Source organism: Elgaria multicarinata, chromosome 3, assembly GCF_023053635.1.
Source record: "Elgaria multicarinata webbii isolate HBS135686 ecotype San Diego chromosome 3, rElgMul1.1.pri, whole genome shotgun sequence".
Classification (NCBI taxonomy): domain Eukaryota; kingdom Metazoa; phylum Chordata; class Lepidosauria; order Squamata; family Anguidae; genus Elgaria; species Elgaria multicarinata.
In genome coordinates, this window is record NC_086173.1 from 135,772,105 (window position 1) to 135,793,614 (window position 21,510).

Sequence of the window (21,510 nt, forward strand, 5' to 3'; positions counted from 1 at the left end):
CTACTCTAGATTTTCATAGGGGCAACTCAGCTACATCTGTTGTAATTATCTGAAACGATTTCTGATGTGATGCATGTTTTTTCTAATTGTCTGCCTGTGATCTAAAAAAAAAAATGGAAATTAACCAGGCTCTGGTATAAGTGGATCCTGTCCATTAAATTTGAGGACCACGCTTCAGGAAGAGAGCTAGGATTTACCCATGTCCACCAAATGAGGGCTGTGGCTCAAGATCTCTTCCCACGTTATGTCTGTGAGATATGTGGAATGTGACACCTGCACCAAAGGACTATTTAAATTAAAACATATTGTGGAAAGGATGAAGATGTGTGCCTAGCTCCAAAGAAGATATAAGTAAGTAGGGCTTCCAGAAACACTTTGGAGTTACTATTCGGTAGGGATGTGCTCCGCTCCGATTAGGAGCGTAGAAGCAGTAGCGGATTGGCCTGCTCCGCCTTACCCAGAGGCGGAGTAGGAGCGGACCGCGGAGTAGGAGCGCTCCGGTCGCCATCTTGAAAACATTTCGCCATAGGATTGCATTGCGGCAAATAATCGCGCATAACTACGTTGTTTTTGAAGCTATCGTTCTGGAAATTCTTGTGCACAGAGAGTCGTGGATGGGGGTCATTTTGAGACCACTCTCAACTTTCTGTGTTGTCTGGGTCGCGGGCTATATTTTTGTGAAAATCGGGTCAACCGCGCGGCTCAAACTGCGTTTTCGGCTTTTCGCCCATAGGATTGCATTGAGGGAAAGAATCGGGGATAACTGGGGGGGGGGTTTAAGCTATCGTTCTGGAAATTCTTGTGCACAGAGAGTCGTGGACGGGTTTCATTTTGAGACCACTCTCAACTTTCTGCATCGTACGGGTCGCGGGCTATATTTTTGTGAAAATCGGGTCAACCGCACGGCTCAAACTGCGTTTTCGGCTTTTCGCCCATAGGATTGCATTGAGGGAAAGAATCGGGGATAACTGGGGGGGGGGGTTTAAGCTATCGTTCTGAAAATTCTTGTGCACAGAGAGTCGTGGATGGGGGTCATTTTGAGACCACTCTCAACTTTCTGCATCGTACGGGTCGCGGGCTAGACGTTTTTAAAAAATCGGCGGGAAAAATACCTTTTTCAAAGGGCTGAGGGGCAGAGTCAGCTCCCGGTCATGATGATCCCAAAGTTGGAGGAGGGCATAGGCAAAACAGGTAACTTGGGATTCTGGGAAACTTCTCTTTCTTCATCTGAACGGGCTTTTCCCCGTGTTTTTTAACACAGTAGCCCCACCAAATGCACAAACACAACCTGAAATCATATACTAAGCCAAGAATAAGAGATAGAAACACAGCACTGCTCCCCACCCTAACCTTGGGGAACAACTGAATCGATGTGGTGCAAGGGGATGAGCTCCCCTAGGGCATCTCATCGTGGACGTGCCCCCACTCTCTCCTGCACTGGAAGACCATTAGAGCCTTCCAAAGAGAGTAAAACGGTGGAGCAATGCCTATCATGAGTTGAAGTGAATGGTCACTTTTCAGTGGTGGAGCAATGCCTGTTCTGAGTCGAAGTGAGCGTTTTACTTCTTCTCAGAGCTGTGGCTGTCAGTGTCTTGAACTGGCAGCTACTTCCCCCTCCCCCGGGCACGTCCCCCTATTGCTGGTAAAAGACAGATATAGCCTTTTAAAAAAAGTTCTTCTTGTTGTTTATTGAGCAACACTGCTGCTTTTAATTCCACCCCTCCTTTGTTTATTGATTGATTTATTCCATTTTATATGCATTACTGGCTTATCCTTGGCTCACTTCCTTATGCCCCCAGAAATGCCAGCTGCATGCCTGCCTGCCTTCCCTCCCTCCTCCCCTGCCCACCTCGCAGGGATGTTGTGTGTGGGGTGCCCGATTTTCAAAAATTCACCAAAAATCAGGGGATGATGGGATTGCTTTGAAACTTGGCGTGCGTGTGTATATCCCCATGAGGTGTCATGGTGCCAAACATGAGGTTTCTAACTTGAACAGAAAAAAAGTTGTATAATTTTTTAGCTTTCAATGCAAGCCTATGGGGGGGGGGGGAAACGGAGCTCCGGATCCGGATCCGGAGCTCCGGGCGGAGCGGAGCGGAAGTGGGCGGAGCGGGGGCGGGGCGGAGCGGCCCGATCCAGAAAATGGCGGATCTGCAAGTGAAGCGGAGCGGGGGGTCTGTGCACACCCCTACTATTCGGTAAGTTATAGCTGCATCAGCGTGCATCCAAACATGGGAACTGGTAATCTCTAGTGTGTCTATGCACGTGGCAATGAGAATTTTACTGTGCCCTTGCTATCACGTCTCTCTGTGACTGGTGGAGCACAGTCAACGTCCTGTGACAACTGCAGACCAACTCTTCACATAGTTGCTGGCACATAGCTATAAATTACCATTTAGTAAAAGTTAGTCTATATCCTTCTACTGATACATTTAAAGACAATTTTAAGTATTGGACTGAGATGCAGGAACATTTATGTGCAGAAACAGTATGGGCAAAAGTTCTGTCTTAATGTTGACATCTCTATTTCAGACAGTGATTCTGTGCCTTTTAGAACTGTATCTCAGGCAGAAAGTCAACTGGTGTAGCTGATCTAATCACTGCAATTTTGAATCAGGAAAACCTGCACCTGCTGAATTTCTGCCAGAGAGGAGGCTGAGGATTGATTCTGTTAGGGAAAAGGTAGAAATCCTAACCTGACCGAACTTGAATCTTAGCTGTCGGCTAAAAAAGTCAAGGATTTACATTATTCACACAACAGAAATAATTCCAGGTCCCCTGCCTGCAACTTTCCTTCTACAATGTTTTTTAAAATTAGCAACCATACATTACAAACATAGGTAAAGAACTGGGATTGGGGCTGCTACAAATGTCAACATTACATGAGGTGTGGCTTCAGAAGTGAATATATTGTATAGCCTAATTTTAATTTCATTGGGACTCTGTGGGTAAAAGGTTGCAGCCTGCGCGTAAGTGCTTGTCAGGATCAGATGTGTATTGGGAAATGAAAGGAAAGCTTTCTTCCCTCCAGATGGTGCTTAAGGCTGATCTGATGCCTATTGTTTGCATCCAAATGCATGAATATTTTCAGGCACAGAGCCCAACACATATTGGAAAACACAAGGGGTGTTTTCTTCTCCTTTGACAGTGCATAGGCCTAGTCCAGATCTCACTGAATACAACTCATTTTTCTATTGACTGAAATGGTTGAGTGTTGAGATGGCTGCTTCTAAAACATATAGTAATGAGCCCCCACCCCAACATTAACATCTTTTTCATCAAGCCCTGGTGTATGTTGCACCAATTTGGAGTAAAGATTGCCATTGACTAGGCACAGGGCTTTTTCAGTGGTGGCTCCCTAGTCTGTGAAATTCCCTTAGGGATTTTACATCAGATTAGTTGCACATTCTTCACTTCCTTTCAGGGCAAAGACCTATGTACTTCGTGCCTTTTTCTGTTAGATTTTACCTGATAAATTCAAACCTTTTGCACTGTGCCATTTTTGAATTTGTATTTTGCTTTCTTTTGCTGATCATACTTTTAAATTAACTGATAATATAATTAATATAATACTGATATACTTAGCTTTTGTAATTGAAACCCTACCCTGTGCCTGTTTACCCTACCCAGTGCCTGTTTGCATTCCCTTCCCCTCCTTATTGCTTTACTATGATTTTAGTAGAATGTAAGCCTATGCGGCAGGGTCTTGCTATTTACTGTTTTACGCTGTACAGCACCATGTACATTGATGGTGCTATATAAATAAATAATAATAATAATAATAATACTTTTACGACATTATCTCAGTAATTCTTACATCAAACTGTAAGGTGGTCTGTTGTTAATTCTATATTGCACATATGGCCTCCTCCCATATGTACCTGCTCGAACCCTAAGGTCATCCTCAGGGGTCCTTCTCCATGAACCCCTGCTAAAGGAAATAAGGCAGGTGGCTACCAGGTAGGGTGACCATATGAAAAGGAGGACAGGGCTCCTGTATCTTTAATAGTTGCATAGAAAAGGGAATTTCAGCAGGTATCATTTGTATATATTGAGAACCTGGTGAAATCCCCTCTTCATCACAGCAGTTAAAGCTGCAGGATCTATACTAGAATGACCAGATATAAAAGAGGTCAGAGCACCTGCAGCTTTAACTGTTGTGATGAAGAGGAAATTTCACCAGGTTCCCCATATATACAAATGACACCTGCTGAAATTTCCTTTTCAATACAGCTGTTAAAGATACAGGAGCCCTGTCCTCCTTTTCATATGGTCACCCTACTAACAGGAGGAAGGCCTTCTCTGCTGTGGCATCCTGGCTGTGGAATGAGCTCCCTTAGGAGGGTCGCCTGGCACCTACACTATATTCTTTCAGATGCCAGGTGAAGACCTTTTTATTCTCTCAGCATTTTAACAGTCTATAAATTTAATTTTAACTTTGCTGTTTTAAATTTGTATTTCTGCACTGCTGTTGATTTTATCCTGGTTGTGCTTTTATATTGTATTTTATATCATGTTTTTATACTGTTTGTTTCATACTTTGATTGGTTTTATTTTTTGTGAACTGCCCAGGGAACTTCAGCTATTGGGCAATATAAAAATGCAATAAATAAATAAATGTACATATGCTGAGAGAATTGCCTGTCAAAGGCCACCTAGTGAGATTATAATTGGGGTTAAATTAAAACAATGGACCTACTTATTTACCTCTGTCTCTTACAAATCATTCCACATTAGCTTTGGGGGTTTCAGTTTCTGGCATGCATACTTCATAGGATTGCAATCCACAGTGTTCCACGGGGGGAGTGCCTATTTCTTCAGGAAATCTAGTGACAGTGTTACCTAACGGGTATAGAATTGAACTTAAACTTGGGTTCAAATCTTCACTTATCCATGAAACTTCCTGGGTGACCTTGGGCTAGTTGCTTTCTCTCAGCCTAATCTGGCTCACTGCAGGATATGTGTGCTATCACCCTGTCCAGTAAAGTACTGAACTGCAAATAGCAGCTTCTTAATGAAATACCTTTGGGCAGGGATGGGGAATGTGAGCTCTCCAGATGTTGTTTGATTGCATCTCCCATCATCCCTCACCACTGTCTGTGCTGGCTAGGGCAGATGGGTCCAACAACATCTGGAGAGCTCCTGCTTTAGGCCCTGTACTGCCTCTGCTCACCCATAAGAAGAGCCATGCTGCATGAGACTCAGGATCCATCTAGTCCAGCACTTTCTTCACACAGTGGTCAAACAGCTGTCAACCAGGGACCCTCAAGCAGGACACAGTGCAACAGCACCCTCCCACCCATGTTCCCCAGAAACTGGTGCACACAGGCTTGCTGCCTCGGATACTAGAGTTTGCACTTAGCCACCAGGGCTAGTAGCTGTTGATAGTCTCCAGGAATTTATGCAAGCCCCTTTTAAAGCTACTCAAATTGGTGGCCATCACGATGTCTTGTGGTAGTGAATTCTATAGTTCATGCACTGTGTGAAGAAGTACTTCCTTTTATCTGTCCTGAATCTCCCACCAATCAGCTTCATGGGATGACCCCGGGTTCTAGTATAATGGGAGAGGGAGGGGAGAATGGAAGCCTATGCGGCAGGGTCTTGCTATTTATTGTTTTACTCTGTACAGCACCATGCACATTGATGGTGCTATATAAATAAATAAATAAATAATAATAATAATAATAATAATAATAATAATAATAATAATAATAATAATAATAATCCCTATCCACATTCTCTAGGATGGTGACTGGATTCTCCCAGGGAGGAAGGGGTATAAAAGGGATTCCATTTGAGCTTTGCTTGAGCTACAAGGTCTTCCTGAGCTCTGACATGTTTCTGCATGTTTAGTTATATTTTGGTTCTGGCTTGCTTCTGCCTCTTGGTTTGTCCTTTCGTTCTGACTTTCTGACTACACTGCCGGATTGGCCCAGGCCTGACAACTGGGAGTTGCGTGTATAAACAAGAGGTAAACCCATGTACATGCTTTTATGTCCCTACGGAAAGGAGAGTGGCTATGATCCTAATGCAACACACATCCCATCTGGCAACACCTTTCTAATAGTTTATATTTGTGTTTTGTCCTCTGTTTGAAGCACTGTCCAGTCCAAGTCTGGTTTAAAGACAAAGAACTGTAAGAAGGGAGAGCAGCAGGGGCCTTGAAGTTGCCGATCAGTAGTCAGCACCTGAGCAGCAGACACACTGGTTACCTGGTCACGGTCCTCTCTGCTGTGGTGAGATGGATTGTAGTTCTATTTAAATTGTAATTCATTTTACATTTCTATCTATGGCCCCATTCAGAAGACACCTTAGACCACAGCTTTAACCATGGTGGTTAAGCCAGAAAGCCAGGCTGTGTTCAGAAGACACTTTAAACCATGGCTTTAACGATGGTGAACAAAGCAAAAAGCCTTATTCACCATGGTTTAAGGTGTCTTCTGAACATGGCTTGGCTTTCTGTCTTCTGAACAAGGCCTATCTGTTTTAACATATGCAAATCTGTGCCTCCCCCTTTTTTTGGTGATGCATTCCTCTTTATGGCAACATAAATGGCCACCCTATGGCAGAGGCAAATGGACTGATCATCTAGAAAATACCATCTTACCTTTATTACATTGTGGGTACTCTACTGTTGGGCAAGAATGGTTTGGGATGGGATTGTGATAAATGTGTGGAAGGGAGCCTGTATTACTAGTTTGTACTGGGCCCTCAGAAACCCCATTATTAAACTTACAATAACGACTCAACCCTCTAGATCTGAATTGGTTATGTGATGCGTTCACTGTTGTCGACTCTTTAGAATTGTTTTTGGTTTTTTAAAAAACATGTTTTTAATTGAATGTTGTGTAAGCCACTCTGGATATTATTTATTTGAAGGGCAGGATCTAACTTTAGAAATGTTTCCTAAGTGACCCAGAAAAATGCAGATGCTCCATTAACTTGGCTCCCCTGCCCTCCCCTACTTTTTACAGAAGCGGAGAGGGAAAAGGAAAGCAGCAGCTGAGAATGCGCTGGGGGAGGCAAACGGCTGCAGTCACTGCTTGCCAACTCTATTGACGACGACGACAACAACCAACAACAACAACAGAGTCTTGTGGCACCTTAAAGAGTAACAACACACGTGTTCTGGGATAAGCGTTTGTGGTTATGCTGCCCTGCAGGTTTTTTACTCTGCTCCCAACACCTCGCTCCCTCCCATATACTGGCTCGTGTCGTCGGGCAATTGCTGGCTAGTTTGCATCATTGCCTTTGTTTTGCACAGCGTCTTTGGAAATCTCTTGTTTTCATTGCTGCTCCAGATTCTTCGACGTAAGTAATAAAGCTCTAAGTCGAAGAAGATGCGCGGGCTTTACGTTTCCCTCGCGGGTCCCGCCGTTGCAGCTAAAAAGCCAGGATCTCAGCCACACCAGGTCGACGTGTGAGAAAGCAGGGCGGTGTTTTCGCCTTCCTCTCCCGGTGTGCGCTTCCCCTTTAAGACGCGGCTGTTGAAATGGGAGTCTCCCGCTTTCACACCTTGGGTGGGAAAGGGAGGCGGGACCTCTCGCCTCTGATTGACGGCTCGTCAACCTCAATGGAACGTTGTGTATCCAAACGAGGGGAGGGCCGGCTGTCCAATCGGCAGGCGCGCGGGCACGCCGTGGAACGCGGAGCAGCCAATGGGGAGCGAAAGGTGGGCCGGAGGAAGGGGGGGGTGGAGGAGGATGGAACATGTTGCAATGTGTCCAACGTGGGTTTGAGTTGGGAAAGCGACGCTTGGGGGGCTGGAAAGTGGTTTTGCGGACGGAGAAGTGGAGGGGGGCGGGAGACGGCGGCTGGCTGTGGGGGCGCCCCGAGAGGATCGCGCTAATCGGCTTGGCTGGCAACGCTCGAATTGGGCGCTAGGGCTGAGTAGGGGAGGCGGGAGCGGGAGGCGTTGGAGGGGGCCGGCGGAGAAAGCCAAGAGGGGAGAAAGTTGCGGAGGCGGAGATAAAGCAGCCGCTTTGCCCGTGCTTGGGAAAGGTGTCTGAGCCCCGGGAGGAGGAGGAGGAGGAGAAAAGGACCAGACTAGACCAGACATCGGGGCAGCAGCGGTGATGCAGCCCCCCGCCACGGTTCGACCCGTGCTGCTCTGAGACCTCCCAGTCCTGCTCTTGCAGTGGAGGCTGCCGAGAAGGAGGGAGAAAAAGGCGGAGGAACTTTCTGCGGACGCCGAGCCTTCTTGGACCTCTGGTCGGGTTGTCGAAGCAGCGGCAGCAGCAAGAAGAAGAGCAACAAGCTCGGTCGTCCGTGGAACGGGACGCGGGAGCTTCCCTCCGGATCCAGACCCTTGTTTGTTACGCGAGCTCTGATCGCTGGGGAGGAAGAGGACTTCTAAGGACTTCGCGCCGGTGCCAAGAGCTCCGGAGGCTTCATCCTGGCAGGCTGCCTTCTCCTCCTGCTCAGTGGCACTGGGGTCTCTGGATGAGCCAGCCTTGGGCTGCTTTCCCGCTGCGCCCCGCAACCAGCCCCGCCGCGCCGCAGAGTCGAGAGCGGCCCCTGAGAAACCCCAGGAGCTGCTGCGGACTCGGTGGAGTTGCCATGGTCTAGCCAAGGGAGGCCTAGAGACGGTGCCAAGAGAGCTGGGCCGGAGGGGAAACGAAAACACTTCAGGACTCGTTTGACTTCTCAAAAGCCACGAAATAAAATCCCGTGGGGCACCACCAACTCCGAGTGTACTTTTGGTCCCCACTTCTCATCCGGGATACAAAATGGCGCTGCCGGGATGGGAAAAGTTGGGGTCCTTACGGTTTTCAGATGCCTTTTGGACTTGGCTCTTGATTGTCCAAACGTTCGTGGGATTCGGGTCCTGTTTAGAGCGGCAGCTCTGTGACTCCGACTGTACGTGTAGTGGCGACCTTCTGGATTGCAGCAGTAGGGGGCTAGAAAAAGTTCCTCAGGACCTGCCCACCTGGGTAGTTTATCTGTAAGTCTCTCGATTCTGTAATGTCAGAGTTCTTCCTCTTCCATATGAAAAATGCACGACCTCTCTTTCTCTCTCTCTCTCTCTCTCTGTGTGTGTGTGTGTGTGTGTGTAAATGTAAATATAAATGCACACACAGAGAATAAAATATCCTGGCTTTCTTTCTTTCTTCCTTCCTTTCTTGAAGAGCAGTTTCTAACTCCTTTATTCTTTGCAGCCTGTGATTAATGTAACGTGCATTTTCCCCCTTCATTGAAAGATCTAGTTGTAGCTTAGTTGCTGAGCAACTAACTACGAGATCCCTTTGGGGGTAGAGCGTTCTCATATCCTTGCGGAGAGATCCCAGTGGGAATAGAGGCTGCTCATTCCCCTTGTAGTTAGAGATGTCCAGCCTTTTAAAGGGGAAGCATCACATCCTGATCATTAAGTTGTGTGTGTGCTTTTATGGGAATTCTGCCATCCAGCCAGTGGGGCCTGTGTTTTTCTAAACAGCTTCACTTCCCTGGGCCCCAGTGTGCGAACTCGCAGTGTTTTTAAAATTATGGTCACTGAAGTTGCAGGTAGTGTTCTACACTGAGTATATTGCACAGTTGCGGGGAAGAGAGTTTCAGGGTTTTTTCTAACACATGTTCAGTCAGGTACATGTGTAGTTTTCATTGGGCTTATTGGCATGTATTTTGCAAGATCCTGGATCCCTTTAGTTCTGTAAGACCTGTCTGTAGCGTGGGAGGGCTGTCAAACCAAAAGAACCTAATAATCAGCTTAGTAGTTGAGTTGAGCATTTTAAAAGTGGCTGACAGGCTGAAGATAGTCATTGTCCCTTTTTGTGTATTCCTGTCACACCTGTAAGACAATTACACTTGTCATAAAATATTAAAAAATCAATTTATCTCTCTTCCTGTATGTGAGTAAAGCCCATGTTTAAGTCCCTGAAAGACCTCCTCTTGTGAACTATCAAGACTCTTAGGAATCCTGTGCACAAGATCAGGAAGTTAGGGATTGCAGAGTGAGTGGTACAGAACTAACGCACTGTATAAACAGCTGCTGTGTTATCTTGGTGTGTGCACATTGTGATATAACACCCACCCTTCGATATTTAAGATACATTTTTTTTTAAAAAAATGTCCTATGCTTTTTTCACAGATATTCAGAACTAGTTCTTAAACTTCTCCTCCCAGCTCTGTGTGGGATTGCATATCTCATGTTTCACCTCTAATTCAGTGGTGAAAGTTGGAGGGGCTGTGAATAAAAGGTTGCTGTTTTCCTCTTTAGGACAAAGAATAATCTTACTTCTTGTTTGACCCACTTCCTTGTGTTTTTTAAAAGAATTAATAGCTGCATTCTGTAGTGGGGGAAACAAAGATGATTTTTTTTTCTTTTTGGAGCGGGTGGGTGGGTGGGGAGGCAAATGGTTTGCAGATGTAGGCCAAATACTTCCCTTTGGGTTGCTGCACAGTGGGCCCTTGTTATCTGAAAGAACAGTTCTGTGAAACTCTCTTACTATTAGAATGCTTATTTCATGTGACTTTCAGAATTGGGACCCATGTGAGCAACTTGAGGTTAAGGTATTAAAACATAGACAAACGAACCTGTGGTTGCTGTGATGTTCACTAACTTTTGTATTCAGATTCCCATAATTCCTCTCACATTGAGGAATTCTAGTATTCACTTGGAAGTATGTGTGCTTTGGTGTGAAATGAAGCCTAATAATATCCTCACACTTCATTCAGTCAGAAAGTAGAGAGTATTAAAGATTACCTGTAAATAGGTTCTGCTCCTATAATCTGACTACCTATAGCCATCTTGGGTTATCAGAAGTTAGATTTACTTTTTTAAACTTATAAAAATTGTACAAGGAAAACTGATTTTTCCATACTGCTTTATCCTGATAGCTGGTATCTACTTGCGGCAAAACGCTTTTAGCAAAGAGCTACTTGGGTTGAAAGAATACATAAATTGAGCGTGGTATTCTACTTAAAGATGTTAGAGCAGTTTAACATACATTGTAACTTCAGAAATGTCAGCATTACCTTAACAGAATAGGGTGTATTTATACAGGCAACCTTAGGAGAAGAACTTGGACAAAATCACTTCATTTGTCCACCACATTGCAGATCAGCCTAAACATATGTGTACATGTATTGCCTGCCCAAATATTTCAGAGTGTGTACCACTTTGAAAAATCAAAATAAGAAGTTCTGCCACTGAGAGTTCGATACCCAAATAAACCTGAAACTTCTAATGCCAAAGGATTGTGTGTTTATCAGAAAAGAGATTGGTGGTGAAAATATTAACATTTCTATCTTCAGTTCAAGCTCTTGAAGAATTCTGCACTTGTTAGGTTGCTGTTCACTTCTGTTTATTTTATGTAAACCACTGTGCAGTGTAGGCTAAATTCCCCTTATATGAATGTGTGGAGGGACAAACAGAATTAATGCAGTTTCGTTTTTATACCTACCATGAATGCTGTGTCAGTGTGAATTTTTTATTCATGTTGATGTCATTATAATTGAGTTGCCAGTCTCTAGGGTATAATTTCTTTACCACCGCAATAATTATATCACTATCTCAGGAGTTATTTACCACTGTGCCTTACAGACATATAAGAGTCTAGAATATGATTCTTATAGAATATATTGTATATTTAAACTTGGCTGGAAGAACAAGCTTCTGCTACAGTTCTTCAGGTTGTTGCTCTTTTGAGTGTGTTAAGCACAAATGTGATTATTCGCTGATCATTGCTTCAGCTAATTCTTATAATCTGCTAAACTTTTTTTAAAGGATCTCCCATCTCTAAACCTGCATTGTTCTCTTTCATTGTACATGTGCACCATTTAAGAAGCTTAATAGTTCAGAGCTAATGCTACAATGTGAAGACATCTTGATGACATTTTATTGCTCTTCAATATACCAACTGTATTTTGACAATAATTACAGTGCTAGTGATATATAACCAATGGTGTTAAATCTTCCATGTTTACTTGATTACTGGTTATAATTAGTGTAATGTATGGAGGGCTTTTCTGTGAAGTAAAACTCCAGTATGGGTCCACAACTAGCATCTAGACTTTTATAATGATAGCAGGTAAGAATCCTGTGACATATGGAAGGTTAACACATTAATTGGGGTATGAGCTTTTGTGAATGAGTCCTAAACACTCCTGTGTATTTGAGAAAGTGGGCTCTAGCCCACAAAATATGTTAGTCTTCAAGATGTCATGGGATTCTGTTTTCCTTAGAGTAATTGTATGTGATCTAAATCCTCATGTTAGTTTTGTTCCTGCAAATCTCCAGCAGAGAAAGTTTGGAGTATTGCCTGATATCATGGCATTATAAAATGGGCATCAGCTGATTTCCCCCCTGAATTTTGTAGTTTTAGAATGGTGTTGCCTGTTTTAAACCTTCATACTTAAAACTGAATTGCATTTCAATGCACAAGGGATATGCTCAAGTACATTAAATAGAAGTGACCACATTATTCCTGCTTTCTGTAAATCAATAAGTATATTTGAATTCTCTTCTTTCTACCCTGGGACCTTTTAATTTTTGTTATGATTTTCCAGCAATAGCCTGGTCCATACAAAATTAAAATAAACACACACCCTTTTTTCAGTCTAAGCTGGAATGGAAGATGAAGGAAAACTTGTGTAAATTGGAACAACGTGTGTCTTAAAATTGTTTATCAACTTGGAAATAGCTTCCCTTTTTTCAAAAAAGACAGGCACTGCCAGTTTTGCATTTATGAGATGGATTTTGAAATAAGCTTTGTAAATTGCACAGATGTAATGTTCTGGCAAAAAATTTTTGGGTTAACTTTATTTTCTGTCTTGTCATTGCAGACCACAATATATCATTTTCACCTTTTATATTTGTTAGAGCCTGCTGAGGTTTGGCTGCGAAATAGGAACTTTCTAAAAGCCAGACAGTGAGCCTTGCCTTTGAGTAGAGGATTTGAACCTTGTTCTCTTAGGTCTGCTTGGGATACTTTAGCCACTGTTCACAGGTGACCAAATGACTATGAATCCAAGTTTATATTTAGGACATTGTTATTGAGCAACTTGTGTGAAGAATACATTCCAATATGATGTTTTTGCACATGGGATTTATTCTCACCCAGAGCCATACCAGGGGTGCAAAGCATTAACTCAGAACAGGCCTTAAATGAAACAAAGATAACTTTCCCAGGTTCTAGGCAGGGTTTTGTTTATTCTGACTTAGGAAGAAAAACAAAACCAAATGCTGAATTCTGTGAATATTTGCTTATTTTGTGGAACTTTTCTTCCGCTTCTTTTCATCATGGGGATTGGCAAAAGAACCCGCTCCAGAAATTTGTACTGTGTCCCCCCCGACCCCTCCTCCTCCTCCAGATTCAGCTTCTGATACTTCTTTACCATTGCATTTTTTAAAGTGCATCTTTGCAGCCACAAGGCCTAGAATAGTTTTAATAAAAATTTTGAACCTTTGAATGCTGAGACCTATGTCAAATGTACCATGTCTCCACTTGGGTGGTGCAATCGCAGCCTATATGCAGGAAAGTTTACTTTAGGAGAAGTGGATTGATAGAAATAGATGAAGATGTGCTTTAAAGAACCCCAGGAAAACTTTTAAAGAACCAGTCTGGAGTTATTCCATTGGTTTCTAGTGGTTTCAACATTCATGTTTGTGGGAAGGTACATAGCTCACTGGGATAATGTTCAGGTGGAGAATCAAGGGGTCTGTGTTTCCATTCCACCTCCATGGATTGGTGGAGAGGTGCAGCTCTTTCTAACAAGTGCTTATTAACTTTAAGAAGGTCTGCCCTCGCTCTTCTTGAGAACCTAAAACCACTTGCTGTGCAGTGTAAGGCACGCTCACAAGGGAGTAACCCCATTGAAGCCCCTGGAACTGACATATGAGTAAACATGCTTGGAATTGTACTGCTGAAGTCTAGGCTTTATTGATTTACTGAATTTCTAACCCACCCTGCCTTCTATTGCAACAGCTTGAGATACATATCAGCAATATGAAATGTCTTATAAATGCAGATAAAATATATTCAACAAAGCATTGCTATCCCCGGAAGACTGCTAATAATACTTTAAATAAATATTTTCACTGAAGTCTTGTGACAGCTACAGAATTAACTTGGGACAATTTTATGTTTTGTAAATACCAGCAAACGCTTTCAGTGCTAGCATTGTATCTTATGAACTTGCTTGCTTGTGTTGCTGCCAAGACCTCCTAGACAGTTTAAAGGATTATTTTTTAAAAAACAAAACAAAACCCTTTTTTAGAAATACATATTGATTTGGAAGGGTAAAAAAAGGATTATAATGTAATAATGTCTGGCTAATGTGTACTGGGAAATGTTCTTTTTAAAGAGTCCTCTGGGAGATGGTGCTTAGTACATGCGAAAGGACTGTGTACTCTTTCTGTACAGTGGGTAAGAATGCTTACGTAAGACTACTTGATCTTTCAACTACTCTCTGAGTAGCTTGCTTTGCAGTCAGACTCCATGCGGTTCTGAAACTGAGCATCATTGCGTGTGGCTGGGGAGGAAGGGGCAATGGCTCTGTGTGTGTTTGGCAAGGTAAAAGAGGATCTAAACCTAGCCAGCCATTTGGCTTTCTCTCCCTGTGCTTTCTTTCTTGGTGTCTGCCTTTGAAGCTAAGATACACATCAAAAGATATAAAACGTCTGAAGCATGATTTACATTAGAACATTATCCGCAGTGTAAAACTGAACTGCAGAGGATAGGAAACAAAATGCTTGTTGCCCACAGAGGCCAGGTGCAAAGTGTGATGAACATCAAAATGGGGGTGAGGGATGGACTTGAGACAATATTTTGAAGCCGGTCCATTGGTAGTTAGGATGTGCCCTGCAAATACAGTACCAAAGTTAGATAAATTCACGGGGTGGGAAGTAAGGCTATTAATAGCTATTCACCATGATGGATAAAAAAAATGAAGCCTCCCTATTCACAGGCAGTGGCTGGATTCACACAACACACTAACCCACCCAGCGTGGGTTGTCATTGAACCGTGAGTTATCATGTTGTTAGACTGCAGCACATTTTCCGCAGGGTGGGTTATTGTGTTGTCACAATGCAGCATGTTTTCTGCAGGGTGTGTTATCACTTTGTCTGAACATAGCACATTTTCCATTGCTCTTTAGCCATGCAGTGTGGCTTGTTAACCACCCTGAACAACAAGCCGTGGATTCTCAAGGTGGCTTGTTCGAGAAAAGTAATCCACACTGAATGGTTAACAAGCCACACTGCGGGAAATATGTTGCATTCAGACAGCACAATAACCCACCCTGAGGAAAACCTGCTGCATTCAGACAATACAGTAAGTCATGGTGTGTTGTGTGAACCCAGCCGGTATAATTTGGTTATCAGATTATACTGCCTCTGAACATGAAGGCTTCAGTTTGATGGTTACCAGATTCTGGGGACAAACAGTAGGGTATAGCTCTTTGCAATGTGCTCTACTACAGAGATCTGTTGGGGGTATCCAGTCACCTGTTCTTAGGGACAGAGGGCCCATCTAGACACACCTTTGATCAGACCTACTATGGCATCCTTTGGCTCAGTCCTATGCCCAGTCACCTGGAGGTAAGTCTCTGGTGACCTTAGCAGGACCAGACATATTGATGAGGAAGCTAGTTTAACACTTTAAAAATGTATTTATTTGTAGCATTTATGCCCCCCTTTAGCCAAAAAGACTGCCAGAGTGGCTAAACAACTTCATAGTAATTGGCTTATTTCCATAGGATACTGGTACTCCCAGTGGGTGCATAGGTAGGCAGTTTTGAGGCACCTTTTGATGAGCCTTAAAGTAGGAAATGGATTTTTTTTAAAAAAAATACAGAATGATAAAGCTGACCCTAGTAAGGAAGTAAGCCTGTGTGTGTGCTTGTGGATGGAGGCGAGAGAGAGGCGAGAGAAGGCAGCTCACTCAAGCTTGGCAATTATGGCTTCATACCCCTAAATCCTATTCATTGTCGCTGAACAAATGGAATGGAACGGAGAATACGCTGTAATCTCCAAAGGCTGGATTGTTTGGCTCAGCAGGACTGAGGAGAGCATAAGGATTCCTGTTCCACCCCCCTTCCCCTTCACCCTCACCCATGCTTCCTTCTGAAAACATTTCCCGCTTCTTTTACTTTTAGCATTGAGACGTTACTGCCTTCACAGCAAGCTCTATGAAGCTACCGTCCTGCTCTCTGCTTTTCCGCATGATCCTGGGCTGTTCTTGTTAGGAAGCTGTAGTCATATATTCTTCCTAATTTGTACAGTTCACCATCTAAAGGACCCATAAAGCTCTGGGACTTCCCTCCCCCCAAACTTTTCCCACCCACATGCCTGGTCCTAAGCATGTTTACTAAGGGACAAGCCCCATTGAGTTCAGTGAGGCTTACTTCCTTGTACATTTTCCTAGGATTGTGGCATTTAAAAGGGTTGATTCACATGCTTCTTTTGAGGAACGAAGTTCTGGAGGACTTAGCTGTCTGATCCTTTCCCTACTCCTCCCCCTCCCTGCCACACATTCAGAACTGTTTGTGTGAATGGCTCCCATATGAATAACTTCTCATTTTTTAAACATGTCTGAATGTGTGTAGTGGGCTTATAGTGTGAGTTATGGGCTTGCCAATGTAAATGGATGGACTGTTGCTATTGGTTTAACAGGGTGTATATTTCATAGGCTTCTCTTGAAGTCAGGGACCTTAAATTTCCCCCTGAGCCTTAGAGAATGAGAGCTTTCCCCAAGTTACGTTCAGGGAGGCTTGAATGGAGTTTTTGCCTTGATTTACAGCGACAGGCATGAATGTTGGTGTAACCGCTAAGCAGGACATGAAAGTACTATCATCTTAATTTTGAGAACCCAGGAGCCTTTTAAAATGGATTACTACCTGTCTTCTTGTAACATCCTTTGTTCTAAGAGTGAAGTTAGAAATACCCCAAATTTAAGAAGCGGGTGAGGATGTGAGAGTGCTGAGACATTTTCACTCTTACATTTCTGCAACTCCTCAGTTTTCTGAGATTGTGATGAAAATGGAACACTGCCAGTGGAATTCTATATATCGGCCTTTCCCAGCATTCCTGATCACTGGCCATGCTGGCTGGGGCTGATGGGAGTTGAAGTCCAAAACATTTGAAGGCACACCATGTTGGCAAAGACTGCTATACATGTTTATTCAGAAGTAAGCCCCATTGAGTTCAGTAGGACTCACTCTCAGGTAAGTGTGTATAGAATTGCAGCCTGCAGATCCTTCAGAGAATGAGTTTAATTAAACAAGAATACATCAGTAACTTGTGTAAGTTATATTATACTTGTTCCTAGGATGCCTGGTTTTGATTACAGCTTAAGTGCGTAGCTGTGACTCAATAGCATGCATAATGATAGGTATACGTGTCACTAATATTTGAATGGAAATGCTGATAAGTAAACTATACTACACTGAATCCCTTTTATGGTATCCAAGTTGTATCAGACACACACCATTCTTGTACCCACATTGTGTCTGTGAAAATGTACAGAGTACAAATTTAAAGTCATAGCATTTCCAAGTCTTTATTTTAGTCCTCTGTGTGAGTTTTTTTCATCCGCAAAAGTTGTTTGTCTCTTTTTTTTTAGGAGAGGTCCTATACTGTGCCCTTCTAACTTCACTTCCGCAGTAATTCAATCATGATTACGCTACCAGTAACTTTTCCAAGTTTTGTAGTGATAATTTGTGACACTTGTTGACATCTGCTGTGGATTGCAAGGGTGGGACGGAACCAGCCAATCAGGAGGCTTAAGTGCAGAGTATTCTCACACTTGTTTTGGGGAGAAATTTGCAAAGTTAGATTTTGTATTTGTTACAGATTCAGCTTCCTCATAACTCTAAGGGCTGAAAGCTTTTTCTACTGTGAATGTGTATGTGCTCTAGTAGTACTAAGGCGCTTTTAGAACAGCAACTTTTGTTTTAATTAGCAGCCTCGCTTGTCATTCCAGTGTATGTGTGCTTTGTCCTTTCCCTTCAGAAGCATTCACAGGTTTTGGCATGCTTTGATTAGCTTTCCCTGTTCCCCAGAGACTGTGGTTTAATGAGGCCCTTGCTGTTGTAGAGATGATTTGGGACACAGGCTAGGCCTGTCCAGTCAGATGGGATACCAAGGAGTTATGAAAGGCTCTGCTAGAATGCCAATGCGCATTTCTATAGATTATCAGCAATTGTGAAAGGTAGTTACTTATGTCTCTATTAATTGTGCTCTCTGAATAGCTCTTGTTGGTGCTTTCTGAAGTGTCATTCAAATTGAAGGACTTCAAGACCCCAAAGCAAAATCCTCAGGATCTCCCTTCCTCTTGGGAAAATTGTTTGGGGCTTTTAACCAGGCTTGCTTTTCCTCCCCCAGTGAGTGCAATTTGAAACACAAGGGCCACATACAAAGAGAGCTGCAGCTCAATAGATAGTGTTAATATTCAGAACCACATACAAAAGGAGAAGTTTGAAAGGTGGAGGATGAATGGGCCTGCGTGATAGAGAGTTGGGGGCGGAGTAGTAGGGGTGAAGGACACATTTCCAGGACAGCAAAACAGCCGTCCTTATGGGCATGGAGAAATGAATTGTTCTCACGCATACTAGCACAACCCATAGTATCTTTGTTCTTATAAATGCGTTAGTTTCAGCATGTGGAAATGTTCAGTGCTGCTGAGAAGGGGATGAAAAAAAAAGTTGCGATTTTAACCCAGCTGAATAGTCTTGCACCCAGAACTTTTAAGTTTGAACTGATATGTTTAGAAGTATCTCCTGTACAAAACCGAAAAGACTCCAACGAAGTAAATGTGGGAATTCTAGTTTTGGATGGTTCAGAGAGGTCTCTTAAGATCTGTTGCTTTTGCAGCAAACTAGAACCCCCAAGGGCTCATTGAAAGATGGAGAAAATGTAAAACCTGAGCCCTAGTTTTGGTCTTTATTTTAGCTTGTTAATTTTTGCTGTGTTCCTTAAAAAAAAAAGTAATAAAAAAAAGAAGATTGATCTCGAGGTAGTGGATTGCACCCTGACCTTAAGCTGGTCACATATCTACTTTTTGGAAGAAAGGGAAAGGAAACAAAAAGGTATGGGGGGGGGGTGATTTAAAATGGAGTCTCATATTTCAAGCTGGGATTAAAGCAGAATTTTAAACAGCTACTTGTCTTGTCTCATGTGGTGAGAATGGCTTCCAGGACTCCAACCAGAAAATCTTTTCAAACGTTGACTGTTAATACTTTTAGCCTGCAAGTGAATTCCAGATATGGCTAGGCCACTGGGCTAGTAAAAACTTTAGTAGATAGTATCTTCTCTGAGCATATTGCAAAACTGGGCTAAAGGTGGCTCCTGAGTGTAGAAAAGTTGAAGGCCATTTTTCTGAAGAGTGCTTCTTCATCCTTCATTCTAGAGTCCAGAGTAACTCAGGTAACTTCTCTGCTTTAGCTATCATTTGAAAAGTAGGAGTAATATAACTTCTTATGTTCTTATGTAAGAATTTTCCTACACTTAACCAAGGATTAGCCAAGGTTTCTAAATTTAGTTGTGCTGTGAAAATTGTGCATGGTAAGCAAATGGGCCTGTTCTTTACTAAGCTGCTTCTGATAAAGTGCAAATAGTTCCATTGCTGGTTAGTGCTAATGAAACATACAGTTTAATGATAGCAAGAAGCTGTTCTATTATGAATTGCTAATATGTCTTGAGTTATTTCACCCCAAATTGTGTTTGTCTATGGTCATGTGCTTCTTCTAGCTATTGTCCTGTCCAAGTGCACTGAAGATCTGTTCCTGTCCCAAGCAGTTCACCCCAACGAAAGACAGAAAGGCTGTTCACCCAGCATGGTAACCCATGGTTGTTTTAACCATGACTTGTTTGTTAAACAGTGGGTTAGTGTGTTGTCTGAATGCAGCACATTTTCCATAGGGCAGGTTATCGTATTGTCTGAATGCAGCCAGGGTGTCATGTTAACCATGCAGTGTGGATTGTTAACCTCCCTGAACAACCCAGGAACCAACCATGGGTTCTTAAGATGGCTTGAACGAGAAATAATGCCACACTGCATGGTTAACACGCTAACCCATGGTTCAAAACAACCCACCTCAACCAATGGGTTCACATGTTGTGTGAATAGCCCCATATTATTGATAACTCAGCATGGTGCCTAATTTATTCCATATGAGCATTCTGTTTGGTTACATGAAAAGAGCAAACAGATCCAATGGCTACTACATTGCAGTTGGCTTGGATAGAACTGGGAATGGATTCAAATCGATTTTAACCATACACTTGCTTGTTTAAACCTAAACTTAAGCATGACCAAGACCCCGTGGGCCAGTCACTGTCTCCTAGCCTAACAACCCACAGGCTTTTTAGGATGAAATAGGATAACATCCATGCATACCAGTCCAATCTCCTTGGAGAAAGGGTGGGATAGAAATGTAATAAAAGTGAATTTCCCTCGGTTCCCCACAGGATATTAATGTGGCTATTAATGACCCAACTTCATAGGCTTGTGGGGATAAATGAGAGCAGTGAAATTGCTTTTATTTTTATTGCAATGATCCCTTTTGGTAGCAATTTTCGGATCTAGGCATGTCATATTTAAGTTATCTGGTTTTGTGGCATTACAAAGCTGGAGTGATCTTTTTTGTGTTTCTAAATTGGGGATGCTTTTATTTATTTATTTTAAAAAAGGGCTAGCATTTTGCAATTCTCTCTCTCTCTCTCTCTCTCTCTCTCTCTGTGCAACTATAACTGTTCCTGTTATTAAAGATGATCAATGTGTTTTTGTTTTGCTTATTTAGCATACCAGGGTGGCAGATGCATGGACAGTCAAATTTACCCCCTCTTGCTTCCCTGCCATAGAGAAGAGACAGTGGAAGGTATAACAGATTAGGGAGCTGGTGGTCTGCAAATGCTATCAGGGGTAATAAAATGGATATCATAGGAAACTAGCCTGGTTGGAGGCCCTGTGAAATATAACCCCTCAAATGTCTTCCAGTTGTCCAAACATTGCTGCCTCGTCCTTCTTGTGCATGTATGTGTCTGAGAAGCTAATTTCATTGGCCAGCAAAGGAAAAATAGAAGAAAACTGGCACTGGGTGGAATTTAGTACGCAGCCCAGATGGCCTGAGCCACTGAAAGCTGACTTGTCTTGCACAAGTTTGCATTTAAATGGCCTGGCTTTTTTGTTGGTGTGAATCAATGACTGAATCTACTGGGGCTGTGATGGGGGTGAATATTCTAGGCCGTTTAAAAATGCTTGGTGTCTATGTGCATAGGTCCCTTGAACCGGTATTTAGTTGTGCAGATTTTAAACTATTCAGTTGCAAAGAGCTTTCGGAGTGTGTTAACCATCCTTGCTTAAAACCAAACAGAGTTAGGATCTATAGTGAACCTTGCAAAGTGCACTTGATTTGATGAAGTTGTACCCAATGAAGTTTGCAGGTAGATGGAAGAATGTGTGCAGTGCTGAATTCTAGCCAATCAAGGCTGAGCACTGCTTCCCACTCCCTTCTCCACAATCTTGCAAATTGAGTTTTGCCAGCCTTTACACCTGAATGTGTCCCACTTGCCA

The 21,510-nt window shown here is 43.0% G+C and overlaps 1 protein-coding gene across 2 annotated transcripts in view; it reads left to right on the forward strand.

Annotated features, from left to right (window-relative positions):
• Window positions 1–8,639: 8,639 nt before the first annotated feature.
• The window catches only part of LRIG1 (leucine rich repeats and immunoglobulin like domains 1), a 143,928-nt gene continuing 131,057 nt past the window's right edge, over window positions 8,640–21,510 (forward strand). For both annotated transcript variants that reach the window (XM_063122049.1, XM_063122050.1), the window contains exon 1: window positions 8,640–8,944. In XM_063122049.1, coding sequence (XP_062978119.1) covers window positions 8,730–8,944 — 215 coding nt within the window. In that variant the 5' untranslated portion in view covers window positions 8,640–8,729. The remainder of the gene's footprint in view (window positions 8,945–21,510) is intronic.